This window comes from Phyllobates terribilis, unplaced genomic scaffold (assembly GCF_046119375.1).
Source record: "Phyllobates terribilis strain yellow unplaced genomic scaffold, ASM4611937v1 Scaffold_2__4_contigs__length_985480577, whole genome shotgun sequence".
Lineage (NCBI taxonomy): Eukaryota > Metazoa > Chordata > Amphibia > Anura > Dendrobatidae > Phyllobates > Phyllobates terribilis.
Window position 1 is genome coordinate 709,999,026 of NW_027362762.1, and position 26,422 is coordinate 710,025,447.

The 26,422-nt window shown below is 41.8% G+C and overlaps 1 protein-coding gene across 2 annotated transcripts in view; it reads right to left on the reverse strand.

The window, feature by feature from the left end:
- MAGI3 (membrane associated guanylate kinase, WW and PDZ domain containing 3) overlaps window positions 1-26,422 on the reverse strand; it is a 362,774-nt gene that overhangs the window by 58,370 nt on the left and 277,982 nt on the right. For both annotated transcript variants that reach the window (XM_073667169.1, XM_073667171.1), the window contains exons 10-13: window positions 23,762-24,370; window positions 17,921-17,952; window positions 16,207-16,369; window positions 12,765-12,856 (exon numbers count right to left, since the gene is read on the reverse strand). In XM_073667169.1, coding sequence (XP_073523270.1) covers window positions 12,765-12,856; window positions 16,207-16,369; window positions 17,921-17,952; window positions 23,762-24,370 — 896 coding nt within the window. The remainder of the gene's footprint in view (window positions 1-12,764; window positions 12,857-16,206; window positions 16,370-17,920; window positions 17,953-23,761; window positions 24,371-26,422) is intronic.

Below are 26,422 nucleotides of genomic sequence, written 5' to 3' on the forward strand. Positions count from 1 at the left end.
CATTACTCTAACTTGGTGATGCCACATTCCCTTACTCCCGCAACCTTCATAATGACTTTTGCACCCGCTCATTAGATGCTTAAGTACAAAGAATGAGTCAGTCTATTGCTGCTAATATACATATATAGTAGAGATATATATATATATATATATATATATATATGTATCCAGAAACAACAGCAAGCAGTCTACAATAGCCAGTGGTCAATGTGAAAATTGGAACATGCCTGGTGACAAACCAGCAAATTAGCGATAGCACAGAAAATGAAGGCCTCTAATTTCAGTGTAATTATCTGTTCTTTGTCTTAGCCGTTGTTTAAGGAGCTTTATATGCAAATTGTGACACCGTGGTCTTGCACAGCACACACAATTATTGCCGATGCTAGCAATCACCGCTTACCAGAGCGGCCGCAAAGTCCTAACAGTCCCAGCAAGGTCAGATCCTAGCTGCTGTTACGTATATATATTGTAACTGCATGCCCTTTGTATCAGACACATTTACATTGATTTCTCAGCACTTCATCAACTCAAAAAGTACAGCGGTAGGCAGCGTATGCCTTGTTGCTGTGGTTTCCTGTCGTCTTCAATTATATTAAATTATTGGGCATGCATAGGAGAAGACTGAGCCATAACACAGCATGAAGTCACTGCAGGTACCTGGAATCACTTGCAGAAGAACACGGGGCCTTTAAATTATTTATCTCTGCACTTGACTTCATTCCTAACAAACTGGGGCTGAAATTTTCACGTTGTTTCCCAAATAGAATAAAGCACTGCAAATCATTTATTACATAGCAATCATGTGTCTGATAGATATATAATGTACAGTACACATACACATCGGCTATCAGGCCACCACCAGCGCAGAACATGAGGCACGGTCGGAAAAAGCCACACTGCTTTACATTGCCATCTGAATCAGCATGTACTCTATTCAATAAAATAGATTTATCACAGGGATGGTCAAAATGTTGAATACTTTAGACACCAGTTTGAGAACTAAACAAGGCAATTTCAGTGACCCATTTTTAACCACTTCGCACCAGAGCCTGTTTTCGCCTTCGTGACCAGGCCAATTTTTTCAATTCTGACCACTGTCACTTTATGAAGTAATTACTCTGGAACGCTTCAACGGATCCCCCTGATTCTGAGAATGTTTTTTCGTGACATATTGTTCTTCATGATAGTGGTAAAATTTCTTTGATATCACTTGCGTTCATTTGTGAAAAAATCGGAAATTTGGCGAAAATTTTGAAAATTTTGCAATTTTCAAACTTTGAATTTTCATGCCCTTAAATCAGAGAGATATGTCACACAAAATAGTTAATAAATAACATTTCCCACATGTCTACTTTACATCAGCACAATTTTGGAACCAACATTTTTTTTTGTTAGGGAGCTATAAGGGTTAAAAGTTGACCAGCGATTTCTCATTTTTCCAACAAAATTTACAAAAACATTTTTTTAGGGACCATATCATATTTGAAGTCACTTTGAGGGGTCTTTATGACAGAAAATACCCAAAAGTGACACCATTCTAAAAACTGCACCCCTCAAGGTGCTCAAAACCACATTCAAGAACTTTATTAACCCTTCAGGTGCTTCACAGGAATTTTTGGAATGTGGAAGAAAAAAATTAACATTTAACTTTTTTCACAAAAATGTTACTTTAGACCCAATTTTTTTTTATTTTCACAGGGGTAACAGGAAAAAATGGACCCCAAAATTTTTTGTGCAATTTCTCTTGAGCACGCTGATACCCCATATGTGAGGGAAAACCACTGTTTGGGCGCACAGCAGGGCTAGGAAGGGAAGGAGCGCCATTAGACTTTTTGAATGTAAAATTTGTCTGAATAATTAGCAGACGACATGTTGCGTTTGGAGAGCCCCTGATGTTCCTAAACAGTGGAAACCCCCCACAAGTGACACCATATTGTAAACTAGACCCCTTAGGGAACATATCTAGATGTGTGGTGAGCACCTTGAACCCCAAGGTGCTTCACAGAAGTTTATAATATTGAGCTGTAAAAATAAAATTTTCACATTTTTCCCACAAAAAAGTTTTTCATCCCTTAATTTTGCATTATCATAAGGGTAATAGGATAAATTGCACCATGAAATTTGTTGTGCAGTTTCTCCTGAACACGCCGATACCCCATATGTGGAGGCAAACCACTGCTTGGGCGCACGGCAGGGTTTGGAAGGGAATGAGCGCCATTTGACTTTTTGAATGTAAAATTTGTTTGAATAATTAGCGGACGCCATGTTGCATTTGGGGAGCCCCTGATGTGCCTAAACAGTGGAAATCCCCCACAAGTGACACCATTTTGGAAACTAGACCCCTTGGGGAACTTATCTAGATGTGTGGTGAGCACCTTGCACCCCCAGCTGCTTCACAGAAGTTTATAATATTGAGCCATAAAAATAAAATTTTCACAGTTTTCCCACAAAAAATGTTTTTCATTCCCTAATTTTGCATTATCATAAGGATAACAGGAGAAATTGCACCATGAAATTTGTTGTACAATTTCTCCTGAGTACGCTGATACCCCATATGTGGGGGAAAACCACTGCTTTGGTGTACGGCAGGGTTCGGAAGAGAAAGGAGCGCTATGTTGGCTGGGATAGGCAGCAGACACCATGTCACATTTGAAGAGTCGCTGACATGCCGAAACAGCAGAAACCCCCACAAGTGATCCCATTTTGTAAACTACACCTCTCAAGGAATTCATCTAGGGAAGTAGTGAGTATTTTTTAATTTTTAAATTTATACCATTGGATAGTGAAAAAAGCATAATTATATTTTTACCACAAAAAAATGTTTTAACCTCAGATTTTACATTTTCACACAGGGCAATGGGTAAAAATGGTGCCGAAATGTGTCACACAAATTCTTCTAAAAGTGGCAATACCCCATATGTGGCTGTATCGTACCGCTCAGCCATACGGCGAGATCTGGGGGGGACGGAGCGCTATTTGACAATTGGAGAACAAATTATTGCAGAATAGGCATTTGGATTTGGGAGCACAAAATTTTCTGAATTTCTTTTGGGGGGCAAGGGTCATTTTGCTTTTCCAGAGCCTTTCTGCTACCAGTAACTTGGAAGTCCCTTATATTTTTAACAGATGATGGACCTGAGTGGGGACTAGCTATTTTTGAGGACTGAGTTGAAGCTTTTATTGGGAACATTTTACGTAACATTTATCCGGCGCTCTAGGCTGAGCACTTACATCGGGGTTTCCATCTAAATTTCCAAGTGATGTAATTCAGATGAAACCCCTGCGGGATCCATTCACTGTAATGAGGCAGCAGAGTTACTCTGGACTCCGTCTGGCCTCTGTTTAGCGGTGTCCTTTTTTTAAGAAGTGCACAAAACTGTGGCCAACCGCACTTTTATGCACGCCTAAAACAAATGACACCGTGGGATCACAGGCCAGACGGCATCCACAGTGGCCTATATCTGCCTCATTACAGGGAATCTTCCGTCATGGGTTCCGGCTGAATCACATATTTCAGAGATTTACACGGAAACTCTGGCGTAAGTGCTCAGCGCAGAGCGCAGGATAAATGTGTGCCGAGCCATACTGCGATCTTTGGGAGACATAATAAACAAATCAGTAGCATGTGAAGAATTGGTTTTATTTATTTTTTTACGCCGTTCCTAGTGTGATATAACTGATTAGATTACTTTATTCTTCGGGTCGGTGCGATTACAGAGATACCAGATTTATATCGGGTTTTTATGACCGACAGCTGTCACACACTAAAAGACGCTTTTTTTTTGCAAAATCTAGTTTTGCATCGCCATATTTTGAGAGCTATAATTTTTCCATATTTCGGCCGACAGAGTCATGTGACGGCTTTTTTTTTGCGGGACGAGTAGACATTTTTATTGGTACCATTTTTGGGTACGGGACATTTTTTGATCGCTTTCTATTCCGTTTTTTTGGAGGTAAAATTAACAAAAACCAACAATTTAGGAATTGTTTTTTGAGGTTTTTTTTTATGCCATTCTGCGTGTGGTAAAAGTGATCAGGCAGCATTATTCTTCGGGTCAGTACGTTTACAGCGATACTACACTTACTGTATATTTTTTTTATGTTTTGGTGCTTTTACACAATAAAACAATTTTATAGAAAAAATATTTTTTTGCATTGCTTTATTCTGAGCGCTATAACTTATTTATTTTTCGGCTGATGGAGCTGTATGGCGGCTTGTTTTTTGCAGAACAAGATGACGTTTTCAGCGGTACCATTTTTATTTCCATTTTGCTTTTTGATCGCATTTTTTTCCACTTTTTGTTTGGCGATATGAGGAAAAAGCATAGTTTTTTGCTCGGTTTTTATTTATTTTTATTACGGTGTGCACAGAAGGAGTTAATTAGTGTGACAGTTTTATAGCTCGGGTTGTTTCGGACGCGGCAATACCAAATATGTGTACTTTTTTTTTGTTTTTGCATAAATATACGGTTTATCGGTTTAATATTTTCTTTATTTATTTTAATTTATTTTGTATTTTTTTTTTTAACAGTTTCAAAACATTTTTTTTTACATTTTTACTTAGTCCCTGTATGGGACATTAATTTTTATTTTTCTGATCCCTGATCTCATGTAATGTAATAGAAATATATTACATTACATGAGATCTTCACTGACTTTCACAGTCAGAGTCTCCTGCCAGGCTTCAGCTGCAGGCTGCAGGCAGGACACCATATATGGCAGAGCTGGAGGCGGTCATGTGACCTCCAGCTGCCATAGCAACCCAAGGTCCTGGAAGGTATCAGGGGTCGTCGGAGAGGTAAGTGGACGACCCCCTCTCCTCCTGCTGTCTTCTATATGCCGCGATCACTATAGATCGCGGCATATAGAAGACAGCAAAGGGTTAACATCACTGGGACCTGATCCAATCAGGTCCCGATGATGTTCCCTGTCAGAGCTATCGCTCTGCACCACTCCTGCAGCGCTTGCAGGACCCTGGGGGTCCTGAGCGATGCGGGACCACCCACCGTTTTTAAACGTCCGCGCTGCACAGAGCCCAGGCAGCGCGGACGTTTATCTACAGTGGGCGGTCGGGAAGCGGTTAACAATTTATATAGAGATCAATAGAAAATGGTACCATTACAAAATATCTAAAAATATTGGCTACTGTGCCTCTGGAGTTTGTCCAGTTCTGATTTATAATAGTGAAGACACAAGGCGAGGACAGTCAGAGATGAATATAAACAGTTTATGTATATATATATATATATATATATATATATATATATATATATATATATATATATATATAAATAAAACAGGTATTCTGAACAAGGGATTAGCAACAAGGGTAATGAACAGTAATTTGAAATATTACCAAGATACGAAGTCTCTCAAAGTAATGTGGTGCACCCAGTCATGGGAGGCACCACGTGAGTTCTTTAACTCTGCATATGGGCCTAGCGGGGGTCACCGGTTATTCCCGCTAGGCCGAAAATCCTTTCCGGACAAATTCATTTAGATCACGTTGAGCTCCTTTAACCCGAACCGTTCCCCTCCCAACCTGAGTACCTAAACCCAATTGGCCCCGGTACCGTGAGTGAACAGTAGAATTGACGGCCCTGTTCACGTATGCAGCTCCTCTGCTTTCACTGGCGTGACTTTCCTGGCTCAGCAGTCTCTCAATTCCTCTCTTCTTTGCTGTTGGAGGCAATCTCTCAAGCCTTGGGTAGGGGAGTCCAGACCTCGTCTGTCGGCCGGCGACGTCGGGTTTACTCAGCACCGCAAGCAGGCTCCGAGTCTCCTCAGCAGGCACAGCACTCGGGTCACATCTGTGAGGGATCTGGAGCTCTTCCACTGGCGCCCGGCTGTGGCACCTCACAGGCCTCTGGCTTAGGCCTGCCACACGGGGCTTCTCAGCACGCAGAGAATGCGTCTCCTCCTCTCTGCTGCTTGGCGCCAAAAACTCCTCAGGCTTGGCGCGCTGGCCTCTTCTCTCCAGGAACTCCTTCCTGGAAGTCACCTGATCGGGTCCAGCATCTAAATCTGCTCTCTCTTCAACTTCTCTTGTATATCTTGGTTCCGCTTGACTGTGTCTGGCCAGCAGGTGGCAGTCTCTCTCCATCTTTGAAGCATCATATAAGAGTTCTCTTAAAGGCTCTCTCGCCTCTGCTAGAAATCATTAGCAACAAAGCTAGAAAATCATATAACTTTCTGAGGACTGATGATACATTTCATGCAGATTCCAAGAAGGGACCAGAGAAGCATTTACGTAATTGTTTATAGGTAGATTCTATAGGGAACCTGTCAGCATGGAAATCCCGTATATTCTACACAATGGTTTATAGGTAGATTCTATAGGGAACCTGTCAGCATGGAAATCCTGTATATTCTACACAATTGTTTATAGGTAGATTCTATAGGGAACCTGTCAGCATGGAAATCCTGTATATTCTACACAATTGTTTATAGGTAGATTCTATAGGGAACCTGTCAGCATGGAAATCCTGTATATTCTACACAATTGTTTATAGGTAGATTCTATAGGGAACCTGTCAGCATGGAAATCCTGTATATTCTACACAATTGTTTATAGGTAGATTCTATAGGGAACCTGTCAGCATGGAAATCCTGTATATTCTATGTGCAGCATCTTATACAGCAATGGAAGCTGATCAGAATGATATATACCGGTAGGTTTTTGGGAAAAGATTATTTTCTGTAAACCTATATATCAATCTGTTCAGTTTATTCTGCTGTATAATATGCTGCCCACTGATTGCCAAGTATTTCCAAGCAGACCGGTTCTCTTTAACTGGTTAGTGTTTATTACCAGTGATACAAAGGTTGGTGTCTCATCATGACCCATATTACACCAATGTCACTCAAATAATGTTACTAGAATAGATGAAGTGCAAGCTCAGAGTATCAAAGACACTAATGGACTGATCATAAGAAGCGAGCTGCAAGACTTGTATTATATTGTAAAATTGCATTATGAGAAAATGAACTACTCTGTAGCCATTGCACCAATTCCATTTTCTTTGAGGTCAGAGAGCAATTTCTTACATAAGAAATAATTAGGAGTTACTGAACAGATCTATACCCAATTCATAAAAGATACAAAAGATTGGATGCACTTCCAATGTAACAAACAAAAGCGTAGACAAAACAAATAAAAATATTTCGAATTACACATATCGTGCCAGAACTTGGCTCCTACAACCCATAAGACCGGCATGATAACCATAAGAGCTATGTAAATGTGGTGGATATCTGAGATCTGTATGAATAGACAATACCTCTAAAGCAGGGGTGGAAAACCTTTTTTCTGCCAGGGGCCATTTCGATATTTATAACCTCATTCGGGGGCCGTACAAAATTATCAACTTGAAATTCATCCTACTATATTTGGTCAAACAATTAATTAACTCATTCCTAATGTGACGACTGGAGCTGATTCTCTTTGATGAGATGAGAGCAGTCGACTGTTTGCGGTAAATTTTGAAAAGGACTCGCAGCAGTAAGTAGATTACACTGCAGGTCTCGTCACAGTGTGAAATTCAGAACTGCTCATGGTACATTTATAGAACTCGTGCAGTGGGGGGGGTCTGCAGTATATACATCACATAGGGGACACAGACTGCACTATATACATCACGTAGGAGATACTGGGGCTGCAACCTGTACATCACATAGGATACGCTTAGGCAGGAGCATATACATCACACAGGATACACTGGAGTAGGAGCATATATATCGCAGGAGGGGCGGGGGCATACACCTCACAGGAGGGGCTAGGGCATACACAAGCCACAGGAGGGGCTGGGGGCATACACAAGCTACAGGAGGTGCTGGGGGCATACACAAGCCACAGGAGGGGCTGGGGGCATACATAAGCCACAGGAGGGGCTGGGGGCATACATAAGCCACAGGAGGGGCTGGGGGCATACATAAGCCACAGGAGGGGCTGGGGGCATACATAAGCCACAGGAGGGGCTGGGGGCATACATAAGCCACAGGAGGGGCTGGGGGCATACATAAGCCACAGGAGGGGCTGGGGGCATACATAAGCCACAGGAGGGGCTGGGGGCATACATAAGCCACAGGAGGGGCTGGGGGCATACATAAGCCACAGGAGGGGCTGGGGGCATACATAAGCCACAGGAGGGGCTGGGGGCATACATAAGCCACAGGAGGGGCTGGGGGCATACATAAGCCAGAGGAGGGGCTGGGGGCATACATAAGCCAGAGGAGGGGCTGGGGGCATACATAAGCCAGAGGAGGGGCTGGGGGCATACATAAGCCAGAGGAGGGGCTGGGGGCATACATAAGCCAGAGGAGGGGCTGGGGGCATACATAAGCCAGAGGAGGGGCTGGGGGCATACATAAGCCACAGGAGGGGCTGGGGGCATACATAAGCCACAGGAGGGGCTGGGGGCATACATAAGCCACAGGAGGGGCTGGGGGCATACATAAGCCACAGGAGGGGCTGGGGGCATACATAAGCCACAGGAGGGGCTGGGGGCATACATAAGCCACAGGAGGGGCTGGGGGCATACATAAGCCACAGGAGGGGCTGAGGGCATACATAAGCCACAGGAGGGGCTGGGGGCATACATAAGCCACAGGAGTGCCTGGGGGCATACATAAGCCACAGGAGTGCCTGGGGGCATACATAAGCCACAGGAGGGGCTGAGGGCATACATAAGCCACAGGAGGGGCTGAGGGCATATATAAGCCACAAGAGGAGCTGGCGGCATATACATCACAGGAGGGGCTGGCGGCATATACATCACAGGAGGGGCTGGCGGCATATACATCACAGGAGGGGCTGGCGGCATATACATCACAGGAGGGGCTGGCGGCATATACATCACAGGAGGGGCTGGCGGCATATACATCACAGGAGGGGCTGGCGGCATATACATCACAGGAGGGGCTGGCGGCATATACATCACAGGAGGGGCTGGCGGCATATACATCACAGGAGGGGCTGGCGGCATATACATCACAGGAGGGGCTGGCGGCTTATACATCACAGGAGGGGCTGGCGGCATATACATCACAGGAGGGGCTGGCGGCATATACATCACAGGAGGGGCTGGCGGCATATACATCACAGGAGGGGCTGGCGGCATATACATCACAGGAGGGGCTGGCGGCATATACATCACAGGAGGGGCTGGCGGCATATACATCACAGGAGGGGCTGGCGGCATATACATCACAGGAGGGGCTGGCGGCATATACATCACAGGAGGGGCTGGCGGCATATACATCACAGGAGGGGCTGGCGGCATATACATCACAGGAGGGGCTGGCGGCATATACATCACAGGAGGGGCTGGCGGCATATACATCACAGGAGGGGCTGGCGGCATATACATCACAGGAGGGGCTGGCGGCTTATACATCACAGGAGGGGCTGGCGGCATATACATCACAGGAGGGGCTGGCGGCATATACATCACAGGAGGGTCTGGCGGCATATACATCACAGGAGGGTCTGGCGGCATATACATCACAGGAGGGTCTGGCGGCATATACATCACAGGAGGGTCTGGCGGCATATACATCACAGGAGGGTCTGGCGGCATATACATCACAGGAGGGTCTGGCGGCATATACATCACAGGAGGGTCTGGCGGCATATACATCACAGGAGGGTCTGGCGGCATATACATCACAGGAGGGTCTGGCGGCATATACATCACAGGAGGGTCTGGCGGCATATACATCACAGGAGGGTCTGGCGGCATATACATCACAGGAGGGTCTGGCGGCATATACATCACAGGAGGGGCTGGCGGCATATACATCACAGGAGGGGCTGGCGGCATATACATCACAGGAGGGGCTGGCGGCATATACATCACAGGAGGGGCTGGCGGCATATACATCACAGGAGGGGCTGGCGGCATATACATCACAGGAGGGGCTGGCGGCATATACATCACAGGAGGGGCTGGCGGCTTATACATCACAGGAGGGGCTGGCGGCATATACATCACAGGAGGGGCTGGCGGCATATACATCACAGGAGGGTCTGGCGGCATATACATCACAGGAGGGTCTGGCGGCATATACATCACAGGAGGGTCTGGCGGCATATACATCACAGGAGGGTCTGGCGGCATATACATCACAGGAGGGTCTGGCGGCATATACATCACAGGAGGGTCTGGCGGCATATACATCACAGGAGGGTCTGGCGGCATATACATCACAGGAGGGTCTGGCGGCATATACATCACAGGAGGGTCTGGCGGCATATACATCACAGGAGGGTCTGGCGGCATATACATCACAGGAGGGTCTGGCGGCATATACATCACAGGAGGGTCTGGCGGCATATACATCACAGGAGGAGCTGGCGGCATATACATCACAGGAGGAGCTTGGGCTGCGGCTGCTGTCGATGGGACTGGAACTCAGAGCACGATGACCTCGCCCATGTAGTACATCCAGATACTGGCACTGGGCATCGTCAGGAAATAATCTTTCATTGCACGCACCGCAGCATTCAGTAGTGAACCGCTACGTATGCGTGCTGTCAGTGTCAGGTGCTATTAAAAGGGCTAGGGTTTTGCCAGTCACCGGCCGAGCATTGCAGTTCCTGGGAATCTGCCCAAAGGCTGCAGAAAAAGGGCCAGAGGTTCCCCACCCCTGCTCTAAAATGTTGTTAAGCAGTATTCAGTAAAGAAGAAAGGTGCAATGAACAAGTAAAGACAGTAAATAATGTACTGTATATAAGAATATATAAGAGAAAATAAGAAATAACTATGTGCAAGAGAGTGCCATCAGCAGAGTCACCCAGGTAAACTGGCTTATAGAAAAGGTATTCTATGGGACCATCCCTGAGCAAGCCTCCTCTTGTGACAAAACGTGTGGGGTCCTCCTTCCTATGCTGAATACGGTTTGACATCATTTGAGGGGTAGTATCCATTTATACTTATCTCAAATATCCTATACATTTACATGGCTCTACTGGTTGTAATGCAGGTCATATGGGTCATATCCCAGTGCCAATTTTTGGCCGAGAAAACAGGTTCTCGTGTACTTTCAAAAGTCTTGTCTCAGCTTTTGTGTTTATTACTTAATATTTACATTGTTTAAATTTAAGAAGTGCAACCGATCTTTGTTCCTGTCTTTCTTCTTTTTTTGAATTGCATCTGTCTTACACAAACTTTGGTTAGCAATCCATCAATAAATAGGGGGTGACCGCTCCATTACTTCTTTTTGGTATTAGATCTATACCTTATATTCCTAAGCATACCCAAAAATCACCTTATTCAGGTTCTTGGATGCATGGTTCACAATCGCAGAGGCTTCGAAGTCCCCTTCGATCAGGATTGACCAAGTAAAACTCAAAACTCTGATGGGTAATGGTCAATGAGAAATTAGTTAAAGCTCTTTTGTTTGATAGGATCTTCGATTCAATAATCAGAAGATAGGAGACAATTTTTATAATCAAGCTGATTGGGATAAATGAATATCTTCTCTCCCCGTTAGGTTCTGGAGACTGTGGGACACCCTCTATCAGTTCTTCTATTCACTGTATCCTCTTTTCTTTTTCTTCTCCTTCTCCCTCCCCTTCCCTTATTTTATTTCCTTTCATTCTCCTTTTCTCTGTCTGTTTTTGCTGCTTGTACTTTTATTTCTGGGTTTATTATAACTGGAGGTGAACCTGTTACTGAACAGGCAATTTAGTTGTAAACTTCCAGCTTTCTATACTATTGACCTGGTTTTCTACGATCTACAAGTGGAAGATGGACTTAAATAAGCAGCATTTTACAGTACCAGAAAAATGAATGAGATTTCTGAAATCTCATGCACATGCTGTTTTATTTCCCTGTGCATTTTAACCATCAATGCGTTTTTCCAAATCTGCAGCGTGTCAATTGTGTGCGGTTTTTCTGCCACCCCTCTAGTTTTTGCTGCAGAAAAATGAGCTGCAATTACAGCACGTGAACATATCCTTATACTTCTTCCACTAAAGGGAATCTGTCAGCAGGTTTTTGCTATGTAAGCTAAAGACAGCATGCTGTAGGGGTTAACACACAGATTTCAGTAACGCCTCTCTTATCAAGTGCTGAGGTTTTGTTTTTTTCAATGATTGTTTCAGCACCAGGAGCTTATCATTGCTGGACTATCATGTGCTAGTCCGACACGTCCCTAACTGTGATAAGCAGCTCACGGTCTATGGACTTTGTATATACAGAGACTGGTGTGGGCGGGGTTAGCTTCCTCAGCTCTGCTGCTTTGCTAAATCTAAAAACTCTGATTGTGTGAGAATGGCTGCACCCAGTAATCTAACTGATACATTGTTGGAATCTGGCTCTCTGTCCCTACATTATGCTGTTCTCAGATGATGTAAAAAGAAATCTGTCAGCAGGTTTTTGCAAGTGATATTTTGTCCTCATCCTTTATACCTGTTATTTTAATGTTAATTTTATACACCTTGTGAGCTCCTGACTTGTCTATTACTTTTATAATACATTTAAATAAAAACTTTAAAATAGAAATAGTGAGATGTTAACCTGCTGCTAGTGGTAGTCATGTAATAATAAAATCATCATCATATTTCTGTTCTATGTGACTGGAATAAGGGCTGGATATAGTGTCTAAGCGATTACTGGCAGTAAAGTGATAGTGGGTAAACACTGGAGAGATATTGGTGACCTTATAGGAATATACGGTGCTCGTTAATGTACGACTCTCCTTAAAAATTGAAAAATTAGGTGGCATGAGGTGTACAATACTGAGAAGGAAATCGTTCTTACCGCCTGGTCTGGGCCATCCCCTCCAAGGACCCGGAATCCAAAGCCAGATTCTTGCTTACGGAGAAACACATCCAAGTCCTTTGTATTGGGAGCTATGTATAGAAAATAAAATAAAATTACAAAAAGCATTCAAGATATCACTAAGGAAGAAACAAAAGAACAATATATTATCAACAGAAGAACTCTTCAGTGAGCATTAAAATATAAAGCTACAATACAGCTGTCGCACTGTCGTACAGTCATACTGGCCTGTGCTATTATATGCACTGGGATCTAAGGGCTAACGTTTCTCCTTGTGGAGAGAGACAAGCCAGGCCTCGCATGTCAGAGTGAGGAGACTTATATGCCATGCATGCTCCTCTGGGAATTTGCATATTATATGCACTGCAATGCTTATTTCGCCACTGCACCAGAAAGGTCTACTTCAAATCTCTTGGAATAAATGACTGGTCTCAAAGAGGTTAATAATGAGAATTACAACTAAGTAATTCTTCTTTCACTGCATATAATAGAAACTAGTTTTGTTCATGTCATTTACATCTAATTTTCTTCCTAATATCTATATTTTGAGAATATACAGTCCACACAACAGTCATTTAAGAACAATATTCAATTTTCCTAGTGCAAAATCCACTTCTTATTAAAGTAAGATACATACAGTACAGACCAAAAGTTTGGACACACCTTCTCATTTAAAGATTTTTCTGTATTTTCATGACTATGAAAATTGTACATTCACACTGAAGGCATCAAAACTATGAATTAATACATGTGGAATTATATACTTAACAAAAAAGTGTGAAACAACTGAAAATATGTCTTATATTCTAGGTTCTTCAAAGTAGCCACCTTTTGCTTTGATGACTGCTTTGCACACTCTTGGCATTCTCTTGATGAGCTTCAAGAGGTAGTCACCGGAAATGGTTTTCACTTCACAGGTGTGCCGTCAGGTTTAATAAGTGGGATTTCTTGCCTTATAAATGGGGTTGGGACCATCAGTTGTGTTGTGCAGAAGTCAGGTGGATACACAGCTGATAGTCCTACTGAATAGACTTATTACACTTTCTGTCCACCTACTTTTGAACCACCCTGTATATATATTTCATGACATCTTAGCGACTGGCTGCTGAGAATATCTGCAGCAAAAATTTGCCACTGATGAGGATTTGAAATCCGCAGCATATCAAATAATCTGTCGCATCTTCACTGCAGATTTTACCTATTGCATTGCAAAAAGTGAAATCTGTGTAATATTTGCAATATTTTTGCAACTAAATCCAAAGCAATACTCCCACAACTTGTATAGGTAGCCAAGACCGGTATGGTTGTATCCTTAAGTATCGTCATTGCAGCGCATGCATTTGGGTTTGAAAAAAATCAGATTTTACAATTGTGTTTCAATAAAAATGTTGCACCGTTTGATTGCATGGAATCTTTGTTTCACTGCAAATTCAACTGATGAGCTGTGTTGTCATAAATCAACCAAGACAATCCTAGACAAAGACATCTAAAAGATTTAGAAACTCTTCTGGAAAACTGTCAGAATGAGCTCACTGGTGGTTAGTCAGTTAACTCATTCTGCAGCCAGCAATGAACAGTGGCTATCTAAAGTAAACAGTGCAACATTTTTAATGAAATCCAACTTCGAAAATGATTTTTAGCCACAAATACATGCATTTAAGGAAAAAAAAATCTTTAAAAGTCACAAATGAAGTGGAAACTGGGATCAGATGGATTCTTAAGTGTCTAATACTTTGATTTTCAGAAAATAAAATGTGTCTAGTAACGGCACATTTTTGTCACTCTCTAGACAGATTATTAATGGACTATGGTTAGTTTAGGACTCTGGAGTGAGTTACATCAGTCGCCATGCAATTGGCCCTTGAAGATGTTGTAAGGCCTATCTATTCAGGAGAAAGCTGACATTTTTACCTAGGAAAAAAAAAATTAACAAATGTTTGGACACAATAAACTGCTTGGCTCTTGGGGGAAATCCTGTTTTTCTTACGAACACTAAGGTCCCATTTAAGTAGAAGAAAACATCTGCGAAAATGTTTAATAATGTGTTCAGCAGATGATGTATTTTGAGAGCAACACATCCAAACAGCAAACTTTCCAGAGGTAGGAGGACCACACATGGGATTACTGCTCAGACGGATGTCACAGGAATTCACTCACAAGGTCACGCTGTATAAGGAGCACATCCAAGAAAAACAATGGCTCCACCGAGGAACAATCACCATCAAAGGTGGAGCGGTGCTTACAGTAATACAGAGGGTCTTCAGAAAAAACCTAGGCTTTCCAGGGTGTATAAAAAATACCGAGTAAAATAAAAACTAGAAAGCTATTCTTTATCAAAAGTCATATGAATCGGTTGTATCACAAGTTACCCTTCAATTGGTGGCCGCTTCTCTCCGGTGGCCGGTGGGGTGAAAGGAGACGGTCCTCAGCCAACCTGATATAAATGGCCTGTCCTTAGAATAACCCCTTCACAGCAGGGCCAATTTCCGTTTTTTTCTCCCCTTCTTCCCAGAGCCATAACTTTTATTTTCCTGTCCACATACACAAATGAGGGCTTGTTTTTTGTGGGACAAGTTGTACTATCGAATGGCACCATTTATTTTACCACATAGTGTAAAGGAAAACGGGGAAAAAATTCAAAGTGGGGAAAAATTGTGAAAAAACTCCGCAATTCGGACATCGTTTTTTGGTTATTGTTTTAACGGTGTACATTTCGTGGTAAAAATTACCTCGCAATAAGATTCTGCTCAACAGTACGATTGTGGCGATACCAAAAATGTCCAGTTTTTTTTTTTTATTATTTTAGTGGTGAAAAAAAAATCAGTACTTTGTAAAAAAAAATAAAATAAATAAATAAATAAATTGTCGCCATTTTCTGAGACCCGTAATTTTTTTATTTTTCGGTCGATGGAGCAGTGTGAATGCTTATTTTTTGCAGAATGAGACTACACTTTTATCAATACGATTTTCGGATAATTGTGACGTTTTGATTGCTGGTTACAGAATTTTTTTGCGGAATTGCAGCAATCCAAAAAAACATAACTTTGGTGTTCTTGATTTTTTTTTCCATTTACCGATCAGTTAATTATTTTTATACTTTGATAGATCGGACTTTTCTGAATGCGGGGATACCACGTGCATTTTTTAATATTTTTATTTTTAATGGGGAGAAGGTGGGTAAGTGCAACTTATGTTTTTTTTTTTTTATTTCATTATTTTTTTAAAACTTTTTTTTTTTTCTTTTACTTTTCATTGCTCTTGTTAGCCCCCTTAAGGGACTTGAAGCTGCAATCATCTGATCACTTGTGCTATGTACAGTGATGTACTGCAGATGTGGTGAAGGGGTTAAAACATATTAAATAGGCACTATATATTCAACAGTTCCAAAACCCGTAAAACCATGTACTAAAAAAATACTCACGCTTATCTTCAAATATATTTTTGGACTTCTTATAGACCTCAGAAGGGTCAAGTTTTGGGGAATTGGATCGAGCGAGATTTGGTGGAAAGGGCAAAGGCTGTGGTAAAGCTTCAGTGGTGCCAATGGCCTCAAGGCTCCCCGTCAGCTCCTGCTTATCAGTTTTCTGGAAAAGGAAAAAAAGTGAGTGAATATAACATCATACGACATTTCCACATGGACTGCGAACTACACAGAATTTGCACATAAAAGAGCAATCCTGTTCTTGCCATTATGTAAAAATAAAATACTCCTCCAAGTGCAGCTGAGAAAACTTGTGTGGCTATCCATGTCAGATGGCTTAGCCTTTGTATGGTCAATTACTGAAAAAATTGGGAGTGACACAAATTTTGTTTTTCACAAAGTCTGTTATTTCATTGTTTTAGTACCATTATAGATATTTTCATACGTTTACGTGACAAATACATCAAGTTTATGCAAAGACTCAACATTATAGTGTTGACCCTTATTTTTCAAGACTTCTGTAAGTCGCCCTGGCAGCGGATATCAGCTTCTTGGCCGAATCCTGACAGATGACAACCCATTCTTGTTTAGTCACTGCTTGGAGTAAATCACAATTTCTGTGTTTTTGTTTGGCCATCCGCTTTTTGAGGATTGATCACAGGTTCTCAATGGGATTGAGATCTGGGGAGTTTGCTGGCCACGGACCCAAAAGTTCAATGTTTTGTCCAACAAGCCACTTCGTTATCACTTTTGCCTTGCGACACTGTGGTCCATCATGCCGGAAAAATCATTGTCCAACAACAATTTGCGCCTGTATTGATAGGAGAGGTTGCCCCTGGAGGATATTTAGACACAATTCTTTATTTATGGCAGTGTTCTTAGGCAACACTGTGAGTGAGTCCACTCTCTTGGATGAAAAGTAACCTCACACAGGACTCATCTTAGCCCTCTCTTTTTTTTACATGGAGAATCCTTCTTACCGATGTCCCAAACAGTATGAAGAGGGCTTCATTATTGTTGCCTTTCTTGACACCAGAAAAGCATCCAAAAGCCTTACTGACACCTGTCTGCTACCATTCCAGAGCAAGCTCTGCACGAATATTGAACCAATCGTGTAGCAGAATCTTATTTAGAAGACGGTCCTGATACTTGCTGGATTTTCTCAGGTGACCTGAAGATTTGTTTCACAGCAATTGAACCTCTCTCTTTGAAGTTATTGAAGATCTGACAAATGGTTAAAAGCTTATATTTAGAGTTAAAAGTATTGTCCGACCTTTGGAAAACTGAAAGAAGCAATGTGGGATTCAACTGACTGGCGGGTGATGATTGATAAAATGACCGATAGTCGTACTCGACTGAACAGATAAGAGAGCACAAAGAATCACAAAATTGTATTTACAGCCTATAGTGATATTTCTTTGGCCTTTTAAGAGTAAATCAAAGCTCTGATTATTTTTGTGTGATGTATAGCTTTCATAGGTTGAGATGTTCATTGACAAAATAAAGATGCAATAACTAAAAGCCCAGAAACAAATGATTCTCGAGCTATTGAAATGTAAACAGCGACTTATCTGAGAAAAAGAAAAAATTCCAAGACTACAATAGAGCAAGGCATTCTCTTCATTACAATATACGGTAGGTCTTCACTCTTCTGAATGATGACAATTCATTCAACTACAAAAAGTATATAAGACAAAACGAGTCATTTACTCACCGCTTTTGTTACTTTGGTAGGTGAAGGCGGAGCTGCAAATAAAATTAGACACATTAAACACAAGACATGAGATATCAAATCATTGCTAACAGACATTGGAAAACTAAACTTAGACAGCAACATTTAACAGTTTTTTTTATTTTATGTACTTTAGTTGCCTGCAGATTGGTGGGATCCAGGCCCTTAGACCCTCACCAATCTCATAAAAGATAGTTGAGAAGTAAGCAGCTCGGGAGGCTCAAGCACACAGATCCTGCATGAGCAAGACTTTGGCACCGATTCATCAAAGCTTTAACACCAGAAAACTGCTGTAAAACTTAAAAAAGTTGCAAAATTTTAGCGTACTGCAGAGTTGAGATAAAAAATTTGCAACATTTTACGTTTCAACGCCAATTTCAAGTTTCCACAGCCGTCAAGTTCAGCAAAGTGGCAACGTTCTTACGATAGAAATATTACTCCATGCACTGACAGGAGTAGAATTTCTGGTGCGGTGCATGGAGGCACATGCAACTGAGAAGATGCTTTGAATTCATTAAGTGGTGTGAACTTCAAGGAATTTGACGCATCGTACTCCAGCGAGCCCCTATGAGTTTCTATTGAATACTCCACTCTGTGTGTGCACTCAGGCAGGGGCTGAGTGCTCGAGCCTCTCAACCTGCACACTTCTCAGTTGTCTTTTGAGCCATTGGTCGGAGTTTCAGGAAACGGACCCCCACTGATCTGCAAGCAAAAGTGAATAAAAAATGTTTAACAAAAAAATGATCATTTTTAGTTACTCTGTAACATTATATCTGAGGCCGCATCTTTCCCGGCACATGAGAGCGGATCTGATCAGCTGTCATGTGCCTCTAACAGCCGTGGGTGGAATCGAGATCCACCCGCGGCTGTTAACTTGTTAAATGCAGCTGTCAATCTCTGACATCAACATTTAGCTTGAGCGTCATAAGACCTGCCTATCGGCGCCTTGTCACATGATCGCGGGGCTCCAATGAGTTGGCATGACAGTCGGGGGTCTGCAGAAGACCCCATGCTGGTCATTGCAGATCTGCTATGAGCACCGCCCCATGGCCAGGGTTCATAGGTAATGATTTCTGCTACACATAGCAAGGCTATAGCCCAGCTATGTGTAGCGCAGGGGATCGGAAGACCGCAGAGTCAGAAACGCCCCATCTATAAAATATAAAGTAAATTAATCCGATTGGTAAACGGCATAACGAGAGAAAAAAATCAAAAACACCAGAATTACTTTTTTTGATCATCACAACATTGCAATAAAATGCAATAACAGGCGATCAAAACATCATATCTACCCCAGAATGGTATCAATAAAAACATCAGTTCAGCACGCAAAAAGTAAGCCCTCACCCGGCCCCAGACCGCGAAAAATAGAGACGCTATGGGACTTGTAGAATGGCGTTTTTTTTTTTTTTTTACAAACTTTGGATTTTTTTTCGTCACTGAAATAAAAAATAATTTACACAAAGTATCTGCAAACTCGTATTGACATGTAGAATCAAAATGGCAGGTCAGTTTTAGCATTTAGTGAACATGGTAAAAAGAGGCCCCCAAAAAAACAACTGTGGAATTGCACTTTTTTTTGCAATTTCACCGCACTTTTTTTTACCGTTTTCAAGTACACTACATGGTAAAATCAATGGTGTCGTTCAGAAGTACAACTCGTCTTGCAAAAAACAAGCCCTCACACGGCCATATTGACCAAAAAATAAAAAAGTTATGGCTCTGGGAAGAAGGAGAGCAAAAAACGAAAGCGAAAAACGGAAAATGGCAAGGTCGTGAAGGGGTTAAACCATATTCCTTGTTCAATGAGGTTCAAAGTGTCTCAAACACTAACCAGACATTATGCACTAAACTTTTTTGTATTTTTCACAAAGACCAATTCAGATGACAAAAACTCAGCCTTAAAACAGGTAACAAGAACAAACCCAGAATTAAGAAAAACTCACACATCAACAACTAGAGCGGCAAATGTGGTGATAAAAATCTCACGCACATGCTGCGGAGAACATGCACTCCAAAAATTGACCCCTACTGCTACAGATGTTACTGTGAACTATACAATGTCCAATGCATAGGGTGAAATGTAAGGCTGGCAATTAGAGAGATGGCTTGGGTGAATCCAGGAAATCCAGAAGTTGTCGTGACATCCGCAACGGCTGCAGCCGGGGTCACGTGATGCGGACTGAGCGAGCAGCAGCAGCGCCACTCACAGGCAGATATGGCAGCAGTATGTATTTATAAAAACTTATTTGCAAGGTTTAAATCGATAGGGGCATTATACAATGTAGTGGATCACCTCTTTAACTGACGAATGAGTAAAACACTTAGGCTACGTCCACACGTTCCGGAGCCTGCTGTGACCCTGAGCCTGCGGAGGAGCAGTCTCTGGCTCCCGCTCTTTATGCAAATGAGCGGCTGTCGTTTTTTTTTTTTTCTCACAAGCGGGCTTTCCCAATAGAGATTAGGTCAATGGGGAAAGCCTGCATGTAGACCGGCAGAAGAAATTGGCATGCTGCGGTATGGAAAGACGCGCCGCATGTCAGTTTCCATGGGTGCGCCGCAGATGCATAGTGGACATAGGACTTCTACAAATCCCATCCACTATGCTGTAACATCGGGCTGTTGTGGATCGCACGCAGCGCACTTCGTCCAATCCGCAGTGAACACTGATCGTGTGCACATACCCACATCGGGTACAATGATTTTTAAAGAAGACCTGTCTCCAGGTCAAAAGTGGCCAGTTTATTTTATTCCCCCCTCTCCCCAAGTATGGCAATTTCTTTTTTAAATCCACCATACAGTTCCAGAGATGGTCTTTTTTATTTGGAGCTAATTTTTTTTGGTCATTACCAAGGTGAGTTTCTTACAAGGTAATAATGTAAAGCAGCCGAAAGACACGCCAGAGAGGATCTTGGGAGAAAACATCAGAAAATTAGCACTATATAAAAAGACCCATATCTCTGGAGCTATATGGCGGATATAAAAACAAAAAACAGCATGCTCAGGTGAGCAGTGGGAATAAAATAAGATCAAAAACTGGCCATACTTTCCTTGGTGACAGGTCCTCTATTAAGGTGGTTTAAAAATGATCAGTAGCACTGTGATGTGCTGCCAATAATGTGACATTAAATGGACACAGAACAACCAAGAACATTCACCGGCCTGTATAAATGGGCCTGTAAATGACTGGCGATCAGCTATGGTTGTTTAATGGCCTGTCTAGAAGGACCAGAAGAAAAAGCTGCTTCTGAAAGTGTTTGTGAATACCATACATTTGCATCTTAATATCTAAAACTATTATTTTTCACACCATTGTTATTAGATAACTATGTATGGAGCAGTTATTTGGTCACTGTATATTTGTATTACTTGAGCACTCTATAGTGGTATTGTGTACTACTGCTATCTATTCCCTGGAGAGTATATTATTTTTCAGTGCATCATTGGGATGCTACATAAAATTGTTATTTAAACAACTAATTGGAAGTGTAATTTGACCAACACATGACCCCATTATATGGTCACCCTACATTATAAGGCATTTTATAGTATTGTTATTCGTACACTGTATTGCCTGTACACATACTCGGGAGAGCTGATCGGTATAAGATACAGTACCGGAGACTATCCAGCATAAGCCCGATTCGGCACGTTAACATAACTTTAGGGTGTCTGTACATATTACGGCCAATTGCAACTATTTATGGTAAGGGCCTTCTGGAACGTGTATGAATACCCTCAATTTTTATATTGCGGGGAAAGAAATAAAAATAGAGAATAATACCCCAAAACACTAGACCATTGTCAGCCGGTAAATTATTATTATACATTCCATACCCATTCTACTAAATGCAGGATAAGTGCCGATTACCTAGTCTAACAATCAGAATTCGCATATTTATCATCTACATCCAAGTAAAGGATAAAGTTGGACCGCGTGACAAAAAGTCTTCTCCTGGCTTCTAGCTTTATATTTTATATTTGTATTCTCTTTTTTGCGAAGCCAATTAAGTCAATGGATGTAACACATGAATGAGCCTTGATAAGGCCACTCGGATTCAATCACTAGGAATAAAGCAGCTTTTAAAAGGCCAAAGCCTGGGCCATTAAAGCTGACATAGAGACGCATCTTTAACTGGCAGCTATCAGGAACCACATTATGTGCAAGTATAAGCTAATTAGGATGGAATAGAAATGGAGTCAATGTAATTGCCTTTAACGGAGTCCATGCTGAAATGGCAGGAATCTATCAGTACAACCCATGTAATGTACAGCAGGAAGCATTCCCTCCGCTCATCAGTACTATCAGGGAAGAAGATGTTCTGCTATTCCGAGTGCTGACTCCCGCAGTATACGCAAGAGCCGAGAATTAAAAGACTTGGACCAATTGCCATATCGGTCAGGCTCTAATCTACCATGGCTATCCGCTGTGGTTGACTACTTTTGACTGAACCACATTCTACCTAACAAGCCATCCTGTCTAGTAAAAACCCAAACAATAATATACAATTATAGATTGAGTTACGTACTAAAAGCAAGTATTGAATGATTTTACAGACAATGACGCACCCAAGGATTAAATGATAGAATATGCAACACTGTATGCCACATACTGTAAAAGCTGTTACTGCAGAACATCCCCTACAGCACCTGTGTTTGTTACAGCCGTGAAATCCTATTAGGTGAGTACTAATTTATTGTGGTTAGTTCCCATCCGGGGTTCTCCCTCCGGGTACTTTGGAGTTTTTATTCTTTTAAGTGCCAGCACAAAGAGAAACAAAGCCAGCCAGACATGATTAATCAATATGGATCTGCCATCTCCCTCTAAAATGACGGAACTCATGTGCTGTTGCATAACTACCTGTGTGTGCCAATGTCCTTGTGTGACATCAGTGTTTTATGGGAGATATTTCTCATCCGTTAAGTGAGATTTTTATTTTTTAAATCATTTTTAACACTGGCACCACAAAATGTAATTCGGTATCAATCTTTCCTTTTAAGGGGTACTCCAGGATACTATTAATAATGGCCTATCTCAATAATTCACCAATGCTTAATGAGAGAGGATCCTGATAACTGGCATCTCCATTGTGTTGACCAGTGGCGCTCTAAACATTAACTGTTTAAGTTAAAGGATTGTTCCAAAAATAGCAAGTTATCTCTATTTTTTGTATTGGTAATAACTTGCTGATCATTGGTGGCCAGACTGCAGGGACCCCTAGGAATGTTGAAAACAAAGCTCTGAAATCCCAAGACTGGGACTCAGCAGAGCAAAAAACTGCAGAGCATGCTTAGCTTATGCTCCATTCATGGTCTATGGGACTGTCGGAGAAAATGGAATACAACGCTCAGCTATTTCCAGCAGTCTCATAGATGATGCATGGAGCAGAAGTCAAACATGCACACCTTCACTTCATTCAAGTCAGGACCATCCAAGAATAGGGGTGAGGATAGGTACACATTGCATTTATGCCCACTGTCGGGAGCATACGCACAGGAGGTATGCACCTGATATTTGCCTCAATCAGGATGGATGCCGAAGCATCTGTCCACCATAAGGATCTACTGGAAAAAAAACAACAACATGTACCGCATGGTATAAGTCTGTTTGAAGTGGCTCTCGTTTGCTTCACTGTATATTTAGAATTTTGCGATTTCATGTCGTGTTCAAAGTAAAGCCTTAAGGGTAATATGCAGGATCTGTTTCTTCAATAGCTTTGGTCATTGCTATATGAATTTATTCATAAACATTATATATATATCTAAAAGAAAAAGTAATGAAGTCACAAACAATTCAAAATTAAGATATAAAGTACAACTGACCTCCTCTTAACACCAGTAATGGCACCTCTGCCCCGACTGGAAATTGCTTCAGGACTTCAACAACCTGTATGTGAGTTAGGTTTTGCACATTCTGATGATAGATCTCTTTTATTACGTCTCCTTTTTGAAGTCCCGGACACCATTGGCTATCCAAGATCATTTTGACCTTTTGACCCATTGCACTGTCGGCAATAGCAAATCCAAAACCCTTGGGGCCTTTCAATAAAGGAACAGTTACAAGTTCTGGCTGCGTGTTCACAGTTGATGCCAAAGATGTCCTTTGATCTTGTATCTCAAGTGAAGGGCCATTCAACCTTCCATTGACTAACACATGGCCTGGTTTTCCATTTTGGTCCAGAACAACGACTCCAGATTTTAAGTCCTGACTTCCCAGGTTTTCTCCTTGAATTGTCATCTGCCCATTGATCATCGGTGGGGGATTGGTGACAATATCATTCACAGGATCATCACTATCTTCAGGAAGAGGGTATCCCCGGCAAAGGGTCATATTCACGTACTGGTTTATGGGGATCAGCTGGAACATCTGGACGACTTCTGCATGTGTGTGACCAAGGACACAAGTCCCATTTATGTCGACAATCACATCACCTGGAAAAACAAGCAGATTTATGGACTCTGTAATTAAAGCAATTCTTAAAATTGTCATAGCAATGAATCGTTATTTCATCATTGTATTAGAAAGTGAAAACCATGCCTCCATGTCATCTGAATGTCATGTATTGATTTTTTACCCTAATCCTTTGAGACCCCAATGTGAATGGAGGCAACCTAACCCTCATATCTTTTCTTAAAAGGAATAAATATCAGATATAGCCTCATATAATACCGTCATAAACGTTCATACGCAACAGTCATATAAATGTGGATTGCGAAATCCATGTACATGCTGGAGAAACAACCTCATTCACATGTATGTACCCTAAAGATTGAGGTCAGTAAAGGTCCCTCATACTCCAACACCCAACACAATTATCAAGGCCCTGGTCTGAACTTTTTGGCAAAATCAGCTAAATAAATGCAGTTTTTGTAATAGATGAAATGTGGCTTTCAATAGGAAATAGACCCCCATATAACATTTCAATAATTGCTTGAAGTATTACAAATCTTTAGCCAGTTCAAGACAGGGTCATTTATCCCCATTCCTCACCAGGCACATTTTCAGGTTTGGTCTTACATGCGGTTTAAAGAACTGTAAACATTTTTCTAGTTTGGATATTGAATTAATTTTTGCATCTTTTTTTACTCGTGATACTTGGGCTTTGTTTTTATATCACGGATATATGTTCTATTTTTTTGCTGATATCAGGCAATATTTGTGTGAAAACAAGGAAAATGAGTGTCTGTTTTTCCCATTTTTTATGACCACAAAAGGGCCGCTAAAAAATACATTTAAAAACTTGTTCCTTATTCTGCTACAATTATATTTCGGATACGTTTTCATTTATTTATTTTTCATGGGGTGTAAAGATGCGTAGTAAAGGCGATCTGGAATTACAGTTTACTTTTTTAATTTATTTATTTTTAGCTGGTATTTTTTTTATTTATTTTTTATTTATTTAACACATTGTCCCCCCCATAAGGTCATAAAACCTTGTTTAGCATTGTGTATACAGAGATCAAGAAGTCAGAGAGGGTAATAAACCATGTGTGCCTTCTCTATGTCAGAGACAACCAGATCTCTAATACTGCAGCTTTACGATCATGTGTAGCTGTGCTACTCTGCAGTGACGTTTTAGAACGTCACTGCAGAGTAGAAGAAAGACCACCCAGATATTTAAAGTCTATGGACAGTCCAGAAGCTGTTAAAAGGAATCAGTCATCACATTTTTGCGATGTTATACCCCAACTGCATGTCTCGCGGCTGTTAGGTAGCCGCAACACATGCAGGGATTGCCTGTTTGTCAGGCAATCTCCGCATGTCTTGCGGCTGTCAAACAGCCGTAGCGACACAAACATATTTTTCGAGCACGCCGAAGATACTCTGTTAGGACCCGAGCGTGCTCTGATAACACCTTATCCTACAATGTTCGCGCAACACTAGACGGCATTATGTAGGAGACCCTGATTACAGCGATGTGTCCCTTATTGGTGTGCTGGGTGCAGTTTTGCTAAAATAAATGTTTTCCCAGCTGCGGATCTACCAGTTCTTAGAATGCTGCGCTCTGTATAAACCCACCCACAATACTGATTAGCAGCTTTCTATATACACTGTGCATAGGCAGAAAGATTCTAACCAGTGGTGGGGGTGTGGTTACACACGGTCACTCTGTGTGACTGCAGACTTATGAATCTCCCCAGAGCAAGCACTGTGCGCTGAGGGGATTTGCCGGTTTCAGACCAGGGAACGGTAGGTATGTATGGGCTGGTTTCAGACCCGGGAACGGCCAGTGAGTGAGCTGGGGAGATTCATAAGTCTGCAGTCACACAGAGTGACAGCAGACTTATCGGTTTGGACCGGACAACCCCTTTAAGTGAAACTATTTCGTCCAGGATTTAGTGACCTTTAATGGAAAAATAAAGTACACTGGATTGCGACTTTCATGCTATACTACATTACTTGTGAACCCTGAACTTCTACAGAACCCTGCCTGATATGTATCTATATGTTCACAGACAGACCGCACAGCTTGGAATTCAGTG